General features: G+C 53.8%; 1 protein-coding gene across 1 annotated transcript; it reads right to left on the reverse strand.

The window, feature by feature from the left end:
• Positions 1-97: 97 nt before the first annotated feature.
• On the reverse strand, positions 98-14991 carry Map3k10 (mitogen-activated protein kinase kinase kinase 10). The gene is made up of 10 exons (XM_026411544.2): positions 13885-14991; positions 10565-10745; positions 7583-7731; positions 6949-7124; positions 6122-6368; positions 4666-4782; positions 2665-2827; positions 2463-2575; positions 1449-2132; positions 98-685 (listed from the first exon to the last, which is right to left on the reverse strand). Exons 1-10 carry the CDS (start codon positions 14564-14566, stop codon positions 363-365), a joined length of 2835 nt encoding a protein of 944 aa, XP_026267329.2. The 5' UTR covers positions 14567-14991; the 3' UTR covers positions 98-362.
• Positions 14992-18824: the final 3833 nt, after the last annotated feature.

Here is an 18824-nt window from a genome sequence, read left to right on the forward strand (position 1 = left end):
AGTGTGGGTGTGGGAGTGTCCCACTGGGGATGAGCCAGCACAGGGGGCCTGGGCTGGGGAAAAGACATTCAGCCAAGCAAGGTAGGGGGCAGGGGTTACCTTTAATGCTGCATTTGTGCCAAATCCCCCATGATGCCCTGTCCCTGAGTATCCCTGCCCACCCTCCTCCCCACTGCAGGGTGGGCACAGGGCTCCACCCCCTGGGGTACAAAGAATAAATTAAGTGTCCCCCCTCCCTCCTTCCCCAATAAATAGAGTGAGTATCCTGCCCAGGGCCTCCCCTGCCTTGGGGCACGGCAGGCTGGGGCAGGGCCTGGGACGCTACATTCATGGCTGCCCAGGCGGGCGGTGGTGGGCAGGCCTCATTGGGAGCCGTGGGCCTCACACAGGGGCACAGTGCTGTCCTGGCTCTGCCCCTCCATGTCCATGTCCAGCAGTGTAGGCTGCATGCTGGGGGGCCCAGGGCTCTCTGGAGTGTCTGGCCTGCTTGGAGGCGAGATGGTGAGTGTCCGACCAAAGGAGACCAGTTTCCAGGGGTCCAGGCGGGGACGGCTGGCAGCCGGCCGGGGTCTTGGGGCAAAGGTCAGGGTGGTGGGACGGCCAGGGAACTCGGGGGGCCGGCGGCGGGTGGGGAACAGGGCCTGGGGGTCAGGCAGGCGGGGGAAATCCAGGGGGTCTCGAGGGCCTGGGGAGAGAGGATCAGATGAGGTGAGTGGGGTGGGTGAAGGGGGACTTCCAAAGTCAGCAACAGTTACAGCAAGAGTGGAATTTTGGGCTTCCCTTGAAAAACGCTCAGATGCTGGGCCCACTGTCCAGCAGGGCCACTGCCGTCTGAAGCCCGGAAGCACTGGGCTCTTGCCCTAGGCCGCCACCACTCCCATGGCTCACTCAACTCTGGGCATGATGCCACTCTGGGCATGTGCTTTAGCCCTTTGAAACAGGTTTCTTAGTGGCCCTCTAGCCAAAGCCCTGTCCCTCTTACACTGGGCGGGGTGCAGGTAGACAGACATAAGGGAGAGACAGTAGACATGACATTGTCTCTGAATCGGGATCAAAACAGCACCTCACCACCTAGGGAAGGGCTGAATAAAGCAACGGTAACTAACCAAACCAAACCAGCAGCCCCAGCCTGATAGGCACTCAACTCCCGTCCACTGCCGTCACCTTTGCTGCCGCTGGCGATGGAGTAGCTACTTAAGTGTTAGCTCCGTGAGCGCTTGAGCGCTGCTGCAGTTTGCCACCCCTAATTCATCTTAAGTGTCAGTCACCCTGGTGGGACTTACAATGCTGCCAGCGGTGCAGTGCGGTGCGGTGCATGGGGACACAGAGGCTTCCCCCTGAGCTAGGTAGGAGGCTGCAGCCTTAGAGAGCGGCTGGGCACGGACTCTGGACATGGCGGGGACAGAAGAGTGGTTTTCAGCGCCATGGCTGCGCGGTGCCTCACTCACCCGGGCCGTGGCCGGTGGGCTCCAGCGGCCCCCGTTGCCCCAGCGCCCCGTCGGACGGCGTCCGCCGGTGTCCACGGCTCACGGCGCGCGCGGCCGTTACATGGGTGGGTGTGAGCGACTGGCGGGGGTCCTTCTTGAAACTCTCCAGCTCCAGGTCCACCAAAGGGTTGCTGCTGGGCGAGGGCGCAGGCGGGGAGGGCGGTGGGGAGGGCACGACCGGTGCAGCCTCGTCGCTATCGGAGCGCAGCAGAGAACGCGTGGAGTTGCAGTCGGACACGGACGACAGGGACACAAGGGTGGCCGAGGGCGCCAGGCCAGGGGCTGAGTCATCGCGACGTCCCGGGGGTCGCCCGGTCGGGCTCAGGCCCCGCGGGAAGCGGCCGGCGCGGGGGAAGAAGAGGCCATCTAGCCAGCGCCGCTGCTCCTCGCCATCGGCCGCGCGCGCCTCGGCCACATCGGCACCCAGGCCCACCGCGCCCAGCAGCGTGGCGCAGCCCAACAGCGCAAGGTCGCAGCGCCGCCGCGTGCCATGCCCGGGCCGGGCCAGCGGCGCGGCTGGAGGCGATTCCCACGGTGCCTGCGCCCCTGGGGAGGGCTCAGCGGGCAGTGGCACCGTGAGGTAGGACGGGGTGGTGTAGGGGGAAGGGGGCACGCTGCTGCCTCCATCCGCCTCGGCGAACTCCTCTGCGACCAGAGAGGGACGTCAATCAGCTGGGGTGGGGGTGAGGGTGGCCCTGGCTCTGCTGCCCTCAGGGACCTCAGGGGCCTACAATGACCCCTCCAACAGCAAGCCTCCAGATGCCCAGGCAACGTCTTTGACTCTTTCTCCCCCAAAAGGCTCAGGGTAGTGTGGTCCTTGCCGGGGGAGTGACCTCCAACCCCAGGGACCAGCCATCCCCCTTTCCAAGAATGCGCCTACCCCGGCTCCAGAGCCCTGCCCTCCCCCTTTGCCCTGGTCCTCCTCCTCTTTGGCAGGGGCTCCCCCCCCCCTTCTTCAAGCACCCACACCCTTACCCATCTCGTTGAGGCTGGCAAAACCAGGGGCGATGGGTGTGTGTTTGGGGGATTTTCCCAGGTTGGGGGCACTTGATGACCACTGTTTGCTCCCTTCCCCCAGAGTCTTCAGCCTGCAGCGGGCATGGGGAGATGGGGGCGGTCAGCCATGGCTGCCTGGCCCAGGATGGGCACAGGGGCCCTGAGCCCGGCAAGGCCCTACCTCTCCTCCCCTCCAGCTCTCTCCTTGTGCAGGGTGGAGCTGGGTCCCCATGTCCGGCCTTTCTTCTTGCCTCCAACTAGTTCTTCCTTCTTTGGGGGCCCACTGCGGCCCCATGTCCCACTGCCACCACTGCTGCTGCCACCACCACAGTCCACAGGAGTCACTGCGTCAAGAAAAGCCACTTGGTTACTGGGTCTTAGAAACTCAGTCCCAACCTCTAACCTCCAAACCATTCCCCCCTGGAGCCTGAGGCTCTTTCCCACCCCAGCGCCACTCCCTGCTGTAATCTGTGCAGGCCTCCCCCCCCCCCGCTGTGGGGACCCAGCTGCTCTCCACCATCTTTAAGGGGTTAGATCGCTGGACCCTGGGCTGTTCTCTTCCCTGTCCATCCCACTCTGAATGTACCAACACTAGTATTTGCGACTACTATGGTTGTCTCTGTGTCCCCTGCTAGCGTGACCTTCAGGGATTATTATGAATCTGGTGTCCAAAGAGAGGCATGCAGAGAGACTGCAGGCTGGGGCAAGGCTGGGGAGCACCATAGGTGGGACAGACTCAGGAGTCAGCTTTGCATTCATCAACTACTCTGACATGTGACCTGGACTGTGAACATCGGTTCCTTCTGAGTCCCCTACCCAGGTCCCTGTCATCTCAATGGCCTCTCTGCCTTTATTCCTCACAGTAGCTAGTGGAAAGAGGTCAATCTGATCACATCAAGCCTTGCTCACAGTCCCCTGTGGCCTTCCTGATGTTGGGGTTGGCAGCAGAGCTTAGAGGTGGAGCGTGTGCTTAGCATGTGTGACTCTAGGTTTGATCCTTAGCACTGGGGAAAAAGTCAAATTCTTTACCTTGGATCTCAAGGCCTTGTATGATCTGGTCCCTGGGAGCCCCTTGACCACTGAACTAATGCTGTCCCTCCCATTCCCTCTATCCGGGCCAAATTGGCCTTCTCCCCCCACCCTCCAGTACTACAGCCTGAACTGAACTACACCCCCAACCCTTTTATTTTTTGAGACAGGGTTTGGCTAAATTGCCAAGGGCCTCCCTAAGTCGCTGAGGCTGGCCTTGAACTTTCGACTCTCCTGCCTCAGCCTCCTGAGTGGCTGGGATTTCAGGTGTGCACCACCCTGACAGGCTTCAGCCATGTTGGCCTCTGGTCTGGTAACACTCCAGGCTTGTTCCGGCTTTTCGTGTTTGCAGTTCCCCCTGTTTCCTCAGATTAGTGCATGTCTCATTTCTTCCATGAAGGGCCTATTCAGACCTCACCTCCTCAGACAGACTTTCCTTCTCTGATGGCTAATTTTACGTGTCAACTTGATGAGGCCAGGCTAAGAGCTGCCAGGAGAGCTGCAGATGTGATTTCTGGGTGTGCCTTGATAGGGTTTCTGGGAAAGTCGCTAGCATTTGAGTGGGTAAACAGGGTAAAATGCCTTCACCAAAGTAGGTGGGCCTCACCCAATCCCTTGGGGGGCTGGGCTGAACAGAAAGGCAGAAGAAGGCGCTCTCTCTGCTTGAGCTGGGACATCCATCTCCTGCCCTTGGATGTGGTGCTTTTGATTGGCAGGCCTTTAGACGTGGACTGGAAGCCCAGCACTAGCTTTCCTGGAAACCATCTTGCAAACAGAAGATTAGGGAACTTCCTAGCCTCCATAATCCTGGGAGACAATCCCTAATTTTCTATCTATATATCTAAAGACATCCTATTGATTCCATATCTCTATAGCACCCTAATACATCTCCTCTTTTGTCTTTTTGGTACTGGGGATGGAAATCGTGCATCCTAAGCATGGGCTTTAACACTGAGCTACACTCCCAGCCCCAGAGTCTTCTCTTATATTTTCTTTCCTGGAAATTATTCAGCTTATTGATTGGTTGTCTGTTTCCCCCTGATGAGAATGAGGGAAGGGATCTTGCCTGTTATTCCTTTGGCCTGGTGCCAGGTCTATGCTCAGAGGTGTTGTTGACTGACTGGCTGACTGACGGGGCCTTGCAGATACTCACGGCGAATGGCCCTCAGTCTTGGGATGATGCTGGGGCTGGCAGGGGGACTGGCCCCATCGGATCCTTTCCGCTTGTCCAGGGTGGGAGAGGCCTGGACTGTGATCTTATGCTCGAAGCCTGCAAAATGAAGAGACTTTCTTAAGCAAATGGTTCTCTGGTAACAGAAGGGAAGTTTCCTTGCAGAAGTACAGTAGGAATGACAGCATGGGAACACCACTGTCTGTCATTCCCTAACACCACATCTGTCATTCCTTACTGCAGTGGTTCTAACATGCAGGCCAGACCAGCAGTACCACCAGCAGCTGAAAGCCTCTTGGAAATGCAAATACGCCCTCTCTTCCTTGATTAGCAATGTGGGGGTGAGGCTTAGATCTTCACATGTTGGGCTAAGGATCTAGGTCCAGGGGTCCAAGATGGTAGCCATCGGCTCCATCAAAGGGGCACTTGAAACATGGTTGGTGCAACTAAAGAACTGGAGTTTAACCTTCATTTATCTAACTATAATTAAGTTTAAATTTAAAAACAAACACTTAATTTGGTCATTGGAGACAAAAGCATGCTTAGAACAACCTGGGTATGTGAATCTAGTTTTTCCAATTCTCAATTTTATGAAATCTAAATGCAGACAATTTTTTGGAGGGTGGTGCTGGGACTGGAGCCCAGGGTCTTGCAGGCAAGGGCTTTACCACTGAGTGACATTTCTAGCCCCCAGATGAAAAATACTTTTGTGTGTGTGGTTGTAGGGATTTAACCAAGGGGTGCTCTGCTACTGAGCTACATCCTGAGTCCTTTTATATTTTTATTTTGAGATAGGTTCTCATCAAGTTGCCTACGCTAGCCTTGACCTTGCACTCCTCCTGCCTTAGTCTACACAGCTGCTAGGATTACAGGTGTGAGCCACTGCAGCCAGCCCCAGATTAAAATTTTTAATGAAAATTTACCAACCAGCTTGAGATGTGCTATACATATTTAAAACACAATGTATTTCAAAGATTTAGTGTAAAAAAGAGAAAGTAAGCTATCTCAATTTTGGGGTACTGGTTACATGGATGTATTAAAGCTATTGATCATCACCTGTTTCTTTTTATTTTTTAATGTGGCTGCTAGAAAGTTTAAGATAACACACTTGGCCACATTTCCATAGGCTGCTGCTGCTACAGGGTTGGCTCTATGGCTTGTAATATCACAGAGAGAACCAACCAGACATGATGCATAATGGGCTTTCTGATGGGTGGACACATTATCTGGAAGCCAGACTTTGGGGAAAAGTTAAAAAACAGAAGAGAGCTGGGGATGCAGCTCAGCGGTAGAGTGCTGGCCTGGCTTGCTGGAGGCCCTGGGTTCCATCCAAATCACAGCAATCAATCAATCAATCAATTAATCAAGGGAAGAGTTAAACCCTGAGTTAGAGACAGTCCCAAGGCCCCTCGGAGGATGCTCAAGGAACGGGGTGTACCGGAGGGCAGGCTGATGTGGCTGCTGCCTTCCCGCAGCTTGAGCAGGCGGCTGCGCTTGAAATTGCCCTTGCGTTTGCGGACCCGGGGCTTCTCCTGGCTCAGCTGGCACATGAGCAGGTGCAGCTCCCGTTCCACGATGTCCATCTCACGCTCCGCCAGCTCCTGCTCCCGCCTCCGAAGCTGCTCCTCTTGGAAGCGCTGCTCCTGCGCAGCACGCAGCAGCTCCTCCTCGCGGCTGCGGAGCTCCTGCCGGAGACAGGGAGACGCAGAGGCTGGGGAGGGGCTGAGCCACTCTGCCCCAGGCGGCGTCCCCCGGCCCGCTGGGTCTTCGAGGTGCTCAGCACAAGGGCACCCGGCTGTGAGGCACACTGGGTTCACACTCCAACTCACACTTTGCGAGCCAAGCTGGGCGCCAGGGCAGGGCGTGTGTTAGCTCAAGAAAGGGCTGCCTCCCGCACGCGCCCGCCCCTTTCTTTTTAAACTCTTCAATTTGTAAAATTTCAAACATCCACAAAAGCAGAGAATAGTGCACCCCATCTACCCATCATCCAACCTCAAAAATCATCTGTACTTTGCCAATTTCAGTCGCCCTCTCTGCAGTTTTGCTGTACATTTAAAGCCAGTTCCAGACACCATGCATATCACCTGTAGATACTCAGCACAGGGGGCTCTTTCTTACTAATCCACCAGCAGAGGCTGTCTTTTCTTAATATGCAAAAGACCCTGCATGGACCCAAAGGCTGGGGTTCAGGGAGTGGGGCTGAGGCACCAAAGGCAACAGAACTCATGGATCCTGCGCCACCCCCCACCTTGCCCTCTCCTTCACCTTCTCCTTGGTGCGAAGGTCATCAAACATGTGCTGAATCTCCAGCTTCCAGTCCTCCTGCAGGGAGTGGAAGGACTCCAGCGGCATCTGGAACAGGGCTGACTGCTCTATGACTTCCAGTCGCTTCAAGATGCTGCCAAAATCTGGCCGCCCATGTGGGTCTGGGTCCCAGCATTCTGGGGTGGGAGGGGGATGGCTTGTCAGCAGTCACGCTGGGGGAACCGGGCTGCTCAGAGGAAGGCAGGGCTTCTGGGGACTGTGGACAAACAGCTCCCATGGAGCCAAAGGGAAGGACTCCAAGCTAAGCTTCCGGCACATCTCAGACACTGGGAGAGGAGCGCAGGGCCTGCTCCCTATGGGGGGCCCTTGGTGGAATTAAGGATGGGATTGGGCAGGAACCCCAGGGCCAGTGGAACCTGACAGGATGCCCTCAAGGGCTCTGGCCTGCAGAAGGTCTAGGGAAGCAAGGAGCGGGCTGCTGGGAATGTCTGCAGCCATAGCCCCTGTGTTCCAGCACCTTCTCCCTCACGCCTGGGCCCACAGGTGTTGGGCAGGTATGAAGGGGACAGAACTGGGCTCAAGGGCCCCTGCCACCCAAAGATTAGCCTACCCTCTCCATGGGGCCCTGGCTCACCCTCCAGTAGGCGGGCAAAGGGCTCGGGGCAGGTGGAGGGGATGGGCAGCGTCAGCTTGTTCATAGCCACGCCATATGCCACGGCCAAGGCGTCGATTTCCCGGTAGGGGACCTCACCCGTCAGCAGCTCCCAGAGCAGCACCCCGAAGCTGCAGGTGGGGGAGAGGAGGGGTTATGCTGCAGCCTACCCAATCCTCACCTACACGGCCCTACCCCAGGGGGCCTCCCTCACCCCAACATCCAGCCCAGCAGACGGGGCCACAAGAACCTGCTGTGGGGACCTTTCTCTGACAGACGGCGGGGTTGTCCTCTGATGTCTCCCCTTGGCTCTGCCTCTTGTCCCTTGCCTGCCTGGACACCTCTGGGCCTCCCATCCTGCTGGGCAAACTCATCCTCCTCTGGTGACCCCTGCAGCCTCACCTCTAAACACTCCTGGACCCCATTCCAACCCTAGCTTCCTCTTGCAGCCACAGGGAACCCCTGAGTATGACCTGCTCTTCCCACCTCTGGCCTCGCACACGCCATCCCCTTTGTCAAGAATGCCCTTCCTTCTGTGTCACTGTCCTTCAAGTGCTAACTGGGCTGCCCCCTCTGCCAGGAAGCCTTTCTTGATCCCACAGCCTTCAGTGTGAGGTGGAAGTCCCTCTCTATGTTCCCCTAGAGCCCACAGCACTTACCTCTAAAAACAAGGAAACACTATTTTACACTTATAGAGCACCTGCTCCAGGCCAGGCACTGTGCTAGGCACTCTCGGTAATCCTCACAACAGCCCTGTAAGGCAGAAGGCATCGGTATGACCCCTATTTTATCTGATGAGCAGGCACAGTCTCAGAGAGGTTAAGCTGCTTGCCCAAGGTCACACAGCTATAAGTGACGGAGCCTCACATGAACTCAGGTCTACCTGATGCCCACCACAGAGCCTCTGGTGCTACACAATATCGGAGTGGGCCTCACTGGCTGTGTGTTTGTCTTCCTCAGTGAACTGTTCATTCTCCTCCATCCTGGTCACTTCTCTGTGCAGTTTCTAACTTGGAGTGGATCCCGGTATCCACTCATGAATTTCTTTCTTTCTTTTGGATACTGGGGACGGAGCCAAGGGGCAGTTTACCACTGAGCTACATCCCCAGATCCTTTTTAAATTCTGAGACACAACAGTGCCTTTGGTGGCTACACAATAAGTTGCTGAGGTTCACTCATATTTTTATTAAGTGAAACTGTGTGCTGGGCACTGTTCTAGGCACCGGGACAGGACAGACCTCGCTGCAGCCGGCAGCACTGGTGAATTTGAACTGGGCGTTGCTACCTGAAGACATGTTCTGACCCCTTCGTAGCTGAGTATGTCCAGAGGGCTACTGTGCTGCACAGTGGAAGGAGGTCTGTGGAGGGCAGTGAGCTTCCAGCAAGTGGCCTTAAAGAAAAGGGGCGCCCTTCCCTCGTTTCTTCTTCTCACTGGTTGGAATGTGGACAATAAAAGCTGGGGCTAGAGCAGCCATTCTGGACTGTGAAGTGAACTTGGGAATGGAGGCCGCCCAAGGTGGGGAAAATAGCTCTGGTTTCCACCTGGAGGTGGTGTCATCCCCCTCTCCCATGAACGTGGGAACCTGTGAGGTCGTTTTGAGTGTCACCATAGATGGAGAGCGTTACTGATGTTTGGTGGCTGGGAGCCGTGGATATCTAGTGTCCTGAAAAGTATGGGATAGGACCACACAAGGGAGAAGTAACCTGCGCCACACTGAGGAGCCAACCCAGGAGCCTGGAGCTTCCCATCAGAACCAGAACTTCAGCCTCGCTCCTGTGGTTCCCTCCCTGGGCTGAAGGAGCTGTCTGGTGCCTGGTTAGGCCAGCCGGGCTGCTCCCAAGGGCTGCTCTCTCCAGGCTGGGCCCAAGACCTCTTGTCTGATTTGGGTTTTCCCCAAGTCCATTAATTTGCTGTTTGGGCAACCTGGAGCCTCGGCTGGGCCCTGAGGGGACAGTCAATGAGGGGACCCTGGGTTTGGCTCCAACTAAGTAGAAGGCCTGGGTTGAAAAGCTTCTGTGCCACCACTGACGCTCACGGTTCCTGAGACCCACTCTCCACCCCGCAGCCCAGGGAGCTGCTCCAGTGCTAAGGTGGACCACGTCACTCATAAACGCCTGATGGCATTCCTCCGCACTGACTCAGACCGGGGGCGTCCCTCCCGCACAGGCTGCCCGGCAGTCTGCCCGCCACCTGGCTTCCACACGCTCTGTCCCGGCCACACAGGTTCCTGCCTGTTTCTGGAACACACTATGCTCATTTGCACCTTAGCACCTCCCTTGTGGCACCCAGACTTTGCGTGGCTGGCTCCTTGTCATTGAGAACTCAGCTAAAGCAGCAGTTCTCAGAAAAGCCTTCTCCAAGCGCCTCCCTCCTGGCTGCTCACGCCCCCTAACGCTCCTCTTTACTATCCTTTAGATGATCATTTTCTTAACTTAAAGACAGCTTTTATTCTTTTAGTTTCTTGTGTATTTTTGAAAGAGTTACTAGCCCTGAGGGCAGCCACACTACTTTTGTTGACTGCTGTGTCCCTAGAGCCCGGGCCACTACGAAGCCAATGAATGAACAGTGGCCTCCATTTCCTGTCCAATGGGCCGGGCACTGGCTGCCGTCTGAGGGCTCCCAGGGCTGACTTTCTGCCTATCTATAATTTGAAGTTTGTGTTCTGCATCTCTCAGGCTGGCCCTAAATAAGTCCTCTTTAAAAATCTACATCTGACCTCATTGCTCCCTGCTTAAAACCCTCAAATGACTTCCGTTACATGGAATAAAAAATCCAAGGTCTCTCCTCAGGGGCCACCTCTGCTGCCAGCGCAGGTGACTGCTTGGCCTGTTTGGTGCTGTGCTAATGGGCAGGAGGGCCCCTGTGCCAGGCCCTGTGCTTCATCAGGAAACTGTCCTTCCCACAGCACCCTCCCCCCGTCCCACCACCACTTCCCTGATGCCACCCAGCCCGCCTCTCAGCACCTCCAGACATCGCTGCTTTTGGAGAAGAGGGAGAGACGGATAACCTCCGGGGCCATCCAGGCGTAGGTCCCAGCGGCGCTCATTTTGGTGGTCTTGTGCCACTCCCGGGCAAGGCCGAAGTCTGTGATCTTGAGCACCGTGTCTGCGAGGTTGTGGTTCTCAATGGCCTCCAGGATAAGGACTGGGGAGCAGGAAGAAAGCTGGGTCACCAGACCTGTGGGGCTGCGGGCCTGAGACTCCTGGCCCTCAGTGTGGCTCTCCCTTCTCTCTCCAGAGGCCCCACTCTGTGGCAGCTGCTTGTCGGGCTGGGGTCCCCCAACCCCTACAGTACCTCCTTGCAGAACCAAGCCTTGGTTCCCTTTGGTCCCAACCTTAACTTCTAACCAGACTGAAAGTGGCACTGCAAACCATGAGCAGAAGAGAGGAATATGGTCTCCTACAATAGGTCCCCAATGCCACCCTTTCTGAGTCCACGCTCTGCTATGTGACTATGCAGTGCTTTCTACCAAATGAGGCAGACTGTGTTTTCCTATTCTTTGTGGGACAGTCTTAAGGTCATATATGTTTTTGATAAGAACAAAGAGGACACAGCAGGGTGCCAGTTCCAAACCTAGGCCTTAGAGACTTGGGTGTCTGCTTGCCCTCTGGCACTTTTGCCATCACCGTGACAGCATGCCTCAGCTGGCCTGTTGGTCCAAGGAAGATGGGAGATACTTGGAGCAAAACCTCTCCAGCTGACCCAAGAGCGCTCCAGCTGGCTGGCAAAGGCATGGACAGTAATAGGTGGTTGTTGTTTCAAGACACCAAGTTTTTGGGGTGGTTTGTTATGCAGCAGCATTGAGAAAATCTGACTGATACAACCCCAAGCATGTGGAATGGTTCCAGCTGACCCACACCTAGGGTTATTCCTAACAATAAGTCATGGATCCGCTTGCACTAGGCTGAGTCCTTTATGAGAACTGACTCACAAGCAACCTGTTTTTTTGACTAGCAAACTGAGGCTTAGAGGAGTCACTTTGCCAAAAGCATATGGCTAGAAAATGGTCTCCCTTCTTTGATCTCCTATTTGTGAAGCCCCACGAATGAGGGAACTCCTCCTGGGCTTATACTTTATTTCTGCATCTCTCAGGCTGGCCCTAAATAAGTCCTCTTTAAAAATCTATATCTGACCGCATCGCCCCCTGCTTAAAACCCTCAAATGACTTCCGTTACATGGAATAAAAATCCAAGGTCCTTAGCACAGCCCTAAGGTCCTGGCTCCTGCATCCGATCTTCTCTCCCCAACCTCGGCCTCAGCTCCTGCTGTTCTGCACTTGCTATTTCTCCACTGAGGCAATTCATACCCATCTCAGGAATTCTCCCTGATCTCTGTAAGGCTGGGTCCTTTTTGTTCAGGTCTCTGCTCAAACATGGCCTTCTCTGACCACCTGATCTACGGAATTCCCTCTGCCCCACCCTGATCTGCTTTATTTCCCTGACAGCTCCCAGGATTCTTTGAAACTTGGGTATCTATGGTCCTTTCACCCATCCACAGGTGTCTACCTGTCATCTGTTCCTGTTTACTAGAATATAAGCACCATCCTGGGGAGGGGCACAGACCTTGCCTTGCTCACATCTGAAATCCCAGAGTTGACAACAGTGCCAAGCACACTGTAGGTGCTTAAGAATCATTAAATCAATGAACAAATGACACCAGATGAAGAGCCTCCATGAGGGAACAGTGCCATGGCCACCCTGTGCTTTCCTTCTCCAGCAGGGGGCAGTCCTACTGGCCCTGGAGGAAGCCCCAGCCGTAAAAGCCCCACCCACCTTTGTCCAGGTTCATTCACTACAGAAAAACTCAGGGGCAGGGCCGAGGTTGGGAAGAGAAGATGGGATACAGGAGCCAGGACCTTAGGCCATGCTAAGGACCTTCAAGAGGGGGATGCAGGATGGTTCCACTCCAGCCACCAATGCTCCAGAGGAGGTGGAGTGTAGGCATTCATGAAGACAGGGACCAGCTCAGTCCCCCAGCCCAGGCATGGCCTGGGCATGTTATGGGTACTCGGTAGCTCTCTGCTGAGTGTACAAGTGGCAGGCTTGGGAGAGGAGGATGACTCAGCCCCTCGATTCTAGGGACTTACAGATAAAAAACATAAAAATAGTGATAGAGATTCAAACAAATTTGGAGGGGTAGAACTAACAGGAATGGATGAGGCAGGAATGTCGAGGGAAAACGGGGAACCCTCACTTTTTTGGGCGTAAGTGTGAGCCATGTGAGGGCAGGGAACACGCTGGCCTCATTAACTGTGGATCGTTTTTGCTTCGTACACAATCTGGCCTTGAAAATACCAAATTAAAAAACGAAGACACGAATAAAAATATGAAATGGAGTAGATGGGACAGAACAAGAATGGAAGAGCTAGGAAGGTAGGCGTTTTCCCCCTGCTGTATCCCTGGAACAGCATCTGGCACATAGCATTCCAGAATGATCCACGGAATAAATGAATGTGTAGTTTATGAATTTTGTTAGTTTGTCGTAGTCACTTGAGATCCTAAGGTAATAAATGCTCAACTAATATTTGCTGATGCCTTAAGATGGGTCCATTACTGATTCAACCAACCCATTAACACTGGAGACTGAGTGCTAGGCCTGGCAGTCTGGAAGCTTTTATATAAGCCACATCCATTTTCTTCCTCTCTCATCTTTTCCAGTTTACATCAGAGACCTAGCAGGGATCCAGGAAGTGGTTCTCACCTGGTGGCGATTTTGCCCCACAGGTGATGTACGACAATGTCTGTAGACATTTTGGGTTGTTATAGCTGGGTATGGGGAATGCTGATGGTCTCTAGTAGGCAGAGACCAAGGACACTGCTAACAACCTAAAATGCACAGGATGGCCCTCACAACGGCTCTCGCAATGGTCCAGATACAAATGGCAGTAGTGCCAGGCTGGAAAAAACCTGACTCCAGGTACAGTAGGTTCTTTTTGTTTCTGCCAGGTGGACTCTAGCATCATGACTGGATGGTGTGCACCAAGAGGGCAAGCACTGCATCTGTCCTGGTTGCCACAGGGAAGGAAGGGCCTGTCCACATGTTTATGGATACTTATTTGATCTACTGTGACCATAACCTGGGAAGCAGAATAGTCTTTCAGCCTTTTTGAACATTTTTTTCTTCCTCAATAGAGGCAAGGCCTGCCTCACCTGGCCCTAAAGGTATACTGCTGCTGCTCCTTCCTGCCCCAGGCACAATGCCATCTGGTGTCCCTTGCCCTGTTTCCTGCCTTCTAGGCTTGACCTGCAAGTTTTGTGGGTTTTGGGGAGAGGATACCACTTACTGTTGATGGACTTGAGGTCCCGGTGGATGATGGGCACCGGGGCATCATTGTGTAGGTAGTTCATGCCCCGGGCCACCTGCACAGCCCAGTTGACCAGCACATGAGGGGGCACCCGACGACCTGCCAGCACCCTACTCAGTGCGCCTCCCCGGGCATACTCCATCACCAGGCAGAGATTTGGGGGGCTCAGGCAGGCGCCCCTCAGGGCAATGATGTTGGGGTGCTGCAGGGCTCCAAAAAGCCGGGCCTCCTGGCGCACCTGCTCCGCTGTCACTGCCGGGTCTCGCTCAGGGTCCAGCCGGGCGGCCTTGACTGCTACCTCCTCCCCATGCCACAGGGCCCGATAGACCTTGCCAAAGCCCCCCACACCGATGATCTCCTCCAGTTGCAGCTCGTGGAAGGGGATCTCCTGGGGCAGCTGGAGGCCCGCGGGCGCGGCGGGTGCAGCAGGGGCCACGTAGTTGCTGGGGAAGACGCCCACACGGCCGCTGGGCAGCTGCCCGGTCCACCAGCCCTCATCGCCAGACACCGCACAGTCCTGGGAAAGCACCTGGACGCGGTCGCCCCTCCGCAGGGTCAGCTCCTCGTCGCCCACCGCCTCGTAGTCGAACACAGCGGTCCAGACGGGCCCCGCGGGGGTCGTGCCCCACTCCTTGGCCGCCGCCCCCTCCTCCTCCTCCATGGGGGAGGGGCGGGGGCTGCGGGAGGCCGCTTCACACTGGCTGCCCGCGGGATGCAGAGGGCGGGCCCGGGCGGCCGGGATGGGGGGCAGTCCCTGCGGGTCCGAAGGGGCTCCGGGGGGCCATGGCTGGGGGAAGGCCTCCGCTGGAGCAAGAAGGAACCTCTTTAGCCGGCAGGGTCGTCCCCTCTGATTCGGCTGTCCGGGCGGAGCGGGTGGGAGCGGGCGGCAGGTTCACCTGTTCCCCTCGGATGTCAGGGCGCTAAGAGGGCCTGGCCGCGCGGCTCCCGAAATCCTGCCGGGGCCCGCCGGTGGGGGCCGAGGGTGAGGGCAGCAGGCGGCCGCCCCTCCTCGCGCCTCTCACCCCGCGCAGTTCCACCGGCGGCCCCCGGCTCCGCATCCCGGGCCACGACCGCCGGGCCGGGCGGGGGTGGCGGGGCCCGGGGGGCGGCCGCCCCGGGCCGGGGTGGCGCGCCCCTCGGCCTCCTCACGCGCGGGGCGGTCGGGCGGCCCCCATCCTTGGCACCGGGCTCCCGGTCGGCCCCAGCCCCTGCCCCCGCCCGCGCCGCTTCCCGGGGCCGCCGGCGGTGCCGGAGTGACGTGCCGCCGCCGCCGCGGTGCCGCCTGGGAGTTGTAGTCCCGGGCCGCGAGGGCGCGGGGCGCATCCCCGCCCCGGCTCCCGCTGACGCTCCAGGGGGGACCCCGCGGAAGATGATCCCGGCTTTGAACCTCCCTGGGGCCGGGTGGGCTGGGCGTGGGAGGGGACCAGTGCTTGTGACACACCTGGTGGGGACCGCGGCCCGGGTGGGGTCCGCGGTAACCGACTCCCTTAGCGAAGCGCGATATAGGAGCTGAGCGAATGGCGGTTACTGCCCGGGTCCCCGAACGCAGCCCGGACAAGTCCCCACGAGGGACGGCCCTCGGGGTCCCCGGCCGGAGCTGCACGCCGGGAAATGAAGTCCGCCTTCGCGCCCGGGTGCTGCCCGAGGCGGCCCCCAAACCGCGGGCTTCGGGGAGCCGATGGTGGCGGGAGCAAGCCCGGGGCCCATCAGTGGCTGGGCCTGTCTCTCGGGACAGACGGGGCGGTCGAAGCGTTTCTGTTCCCGGCAATGCCACAGCCACGTCGCTTGCTTCCCGAGCTTGGGGTTCCTCTGACTCCGTAGTCAGAACTCTCCAGAATCCCCCACCGCCCATAATGTTTCAGTTTGGGGGGTTAAATGTGCATCTTGTGCTAAGTTCTTTGCGCAGGTGGTATCATTAAATCTTCACGAACAGCCCCATTTTACAAGTGACTCACAGAGACGCGAAGTCACTTGTCCAAGGTCATAAATTGGCAAAACAAAAATCAAGGGCAGTTTTAAAAAATTTACCCCCTGTCATAACCACCATGATTTTTAAGCCAGTGACTTGTTCAAATTCTGTAAGCTTGGAAGGGGCGGAATACTGGGTCTTTTTAGTTGTCCTATTTTAAGTGGCCTGGAGGTCAGGAGGGAGGAGAGAAGAAAGGAATTATAAGGGCCTCTGGTGCCCAAATTCCAGAGAATTGTCCTCACAGCTTCACACAAAGTTGTTTCACTCAGATGAAATTGAAGGCTACCTGGCTACCTCTCAGGAAAACTCAGGACCTGTGAGGAATGATAGTTGGCAGAGAAGACTGGCTTCATTTTTGAGTACAGGCTTTTATTTCTTCTATAGCCTGACATATACATTGTTTTCTTTTTAAGCAATCTGGAGTTCTGCAAAAAAAAAAAAAAAAAAAAAAAAAAAAAGTGCACTAAAAATAACAAGACTTATGGGGAAATGGTTAGATTGCACAAAACACAAGCAACTTTATAAATTTTGCTACAAAACCAAGAAATCCTAATAGAAATGCTAGTACAATTTAATTTCCTCAGGCATTTGCTCTAGCAACACTTTGCAGCTTAAAGACAGGGGCTTATGCTGCCTCCTTGCAGATGTTGGTGTGAGAGAGTAAATTTTTTAAAGTAATTTAAAAAACTTTATTTTTTTTTAATGTGCTGCTGAAGCTTGTACCCAGTGCCTCACATGTGCTAGGCAAGCGCTCTACCACTGAGTCACAACCCCAGCCCTGGCAAGATTAACTTGATGGAGACTGTTTGCATCAAAATTCAAAATATGACTCAAGGTGTAACCTTCTTAATTAATTTCCTGTTTTAATATAGGAGAAATAGCCTTGCAGTTTCTTCACCTGCATTTACAGCTTTGCCATTTGCCATAATATGGTGGCAAGTGTAGTCATTTTTAAAGCCATAAACCAACCACTAAAGTGAAGACACTTACATAGATTTGTAATTTTACAAACTCCATTTTATAATTTTGCAAGCTTATGGATCTTGAACAAGTCCCTGAACCTCTGCAGGACTCATGAAAGAAGGTCTTTCATTACTAAGACTCTTCCTTTACCTGTGAGAAAGCTTGCCTGTCCCCCATTGCTTCAAAATGTTAGCTTCCTGGAGAAAATTGCAGATTAACCAATGAACTTGGGTTCAGCTGACCTCATTTCTTAAAGGGTGGTAACATCAATGAAGCAGGTGGGCCGTGGAGTAGGTTTTCTCCAAGAAGGAGCCTAGACTTGGGTGAAGAAAGGGACTTAGTTCTAAACCTGGGTGGGCCCTGCAATGGGAATGGGGAGGAATGGCATGGAAATTGTCAATTTCATGAAAAACCTTTTGAATTTTGATTGAGGTTGTAATGAGTAACTTATTAATTTAAGGAGGACTTTTATCTTTGCACTATTGAGTTATCTTTGGATAATTTCTTCTCAAAATATTTTGAACATGCTTCCTTCAATTCACTCACTGGGACTTTATTGTTTTATTTATGGCTGGATTTTATTTTAATTTTTCTAATCAGTTGTTGCTTTTGATTATTTATTTATTTTTGTAGTACTGGGCATTAAACCCAGGGATGCTCTATTCTGAGCTACACCCCAGTCTTTTTTATGTTTTATTTTGAGGCAGGATTTCACTAAGTGGCAGAAGCTGGCCTTGGAGCTTGTGACCCTTCTGCCTCAGCCTCCTGAGTCACTGTGATTTACAGGCATATACTATGGTGACTGGCTCTGTTGATTTTTTAAAATGTTGATCTAGGATCTGACTACTGTGTTGAATTCACTCATTCTAGAATAGCTTCACAGATAATTCTCACTTTTCTAGCTAAATGATACTTTTGTTGGAAATAAATGAATAAATAAAAATACAGTTCAGTGTTTTCAGTCCTTGTAATGCAACTTCTCATCCTCCTCCCCTTTGGGTTGGTTTCTAATACAGTGTTCAATGACAGTGGTGTTAATGGGCAATCCTTGTCTTGTTTTTGACTTCTAAAGGAATGATCCTAAGATTTCCCTATTAAGTAGGATGTTTCCCCAGGCACAGGGATGCATGCCTGTAATCCCAGTGGCTCAGGAGGCTGAGACAGGAGGATCTCAAGTTTAAGTCCAGCCTAAGCAAAAGTGAGGCACTAAGCAACTGAGTAAGTTGCTGTCTCTAAATAAAATACAAAGTAGGGCTGAGGATGTGGCTCAGTGGTTGAGTGCCCCGAATTAAATCCCCAGTTCTAAAAAAAAAAAAAAAAAAAAAAAGAAAGAAAGAAAGAAAAAGTGGGATGTTTCCAGTAGACCTTTAGTGGAAATCCTATATCTAATTTATTATCTTCTATTACTAATTTGCTAAGAGTGTTTCTTAAAAGATGATATGGAATTTTGTTAAATGCTGTGTAAGTTTTGATTGAGGTGATCAAATAGATTTTCTGCTTTAATCTGTTAATGCCAAGCCATTCTTGTACCCCCTTTCCCCATCAGTGGATTTGGGGTGGGAGGGATACTGGGGTTAAATCCCATTGCCCCTGGGTTAAATTCCTATTCATGGTAAGGGCCTAGACAGGTATATCATCTTAAAATCCTTTATACTCTTTATAGTATCTTTTTTATGTTTAGATGTATTTATTATTATTATTATTATTATTATTTCAAACTCATTTCCCAGATTTTTAAAATATTTTTTTTAGGTGTAGATGGACACAACACAATGCCTTTATTTTTATGTGGTGCTGAGGATTGAACTTGGGTCCTGCCTGTGCTAGGTGAGCGCTCTACCACTGAGCCACAATCCTAGCCCCTTAGATATATTTTGATGCACAAATATCATTGTGTTATAATTGCCATCAATGTTTAGTATAGTGACATGCTGTATCGGTTTGTGGCCTAGAAGCAACAGGCTGCCATAGAGCCTGTGGTGTAGGC

The sequence above is a fragment of the Urocitellus parryii genome, chromosome 15, assembly GCF_045843805.1.
Source record: "Urocitellus parryii isolate mUroPar1 chromosome 15, mUroPar1.hap1, whole genome shotgun sequence".
Classification (NCBI taxonomy): Eukaryota; Metazoa; Chordata; class Mammalia; order Rodentia; family Sciuridae; genus Urocitellus; species Urocitellus parryii.

Bases quoted from the DNA above. Each gene is read 5' to 3' on its own strand.
- Map3k10 (XM_026411544.2), bottom strand. From the start codon at position 14,566: ATGGAGGAGGAGGAGGGGGCGGCGGCCAAGGAGTGGGGCACGACCCCC. The intron at 2,576-2,664 runs GTAGGGCCTTGC...TGCCCGCTGCAG, and splicing joins AGAGCTGGAGGGGAGGAGAG to GCTGAAGACTCTGGGGGAAG. The intron at 2,133-2,462 runs GTAAGGGTGTGG...CTCTGGTCGCAG, and splicing joins TGCCAGCCTCAACGAGATGG to AGGAGTTCGCCGAGGCGGAT.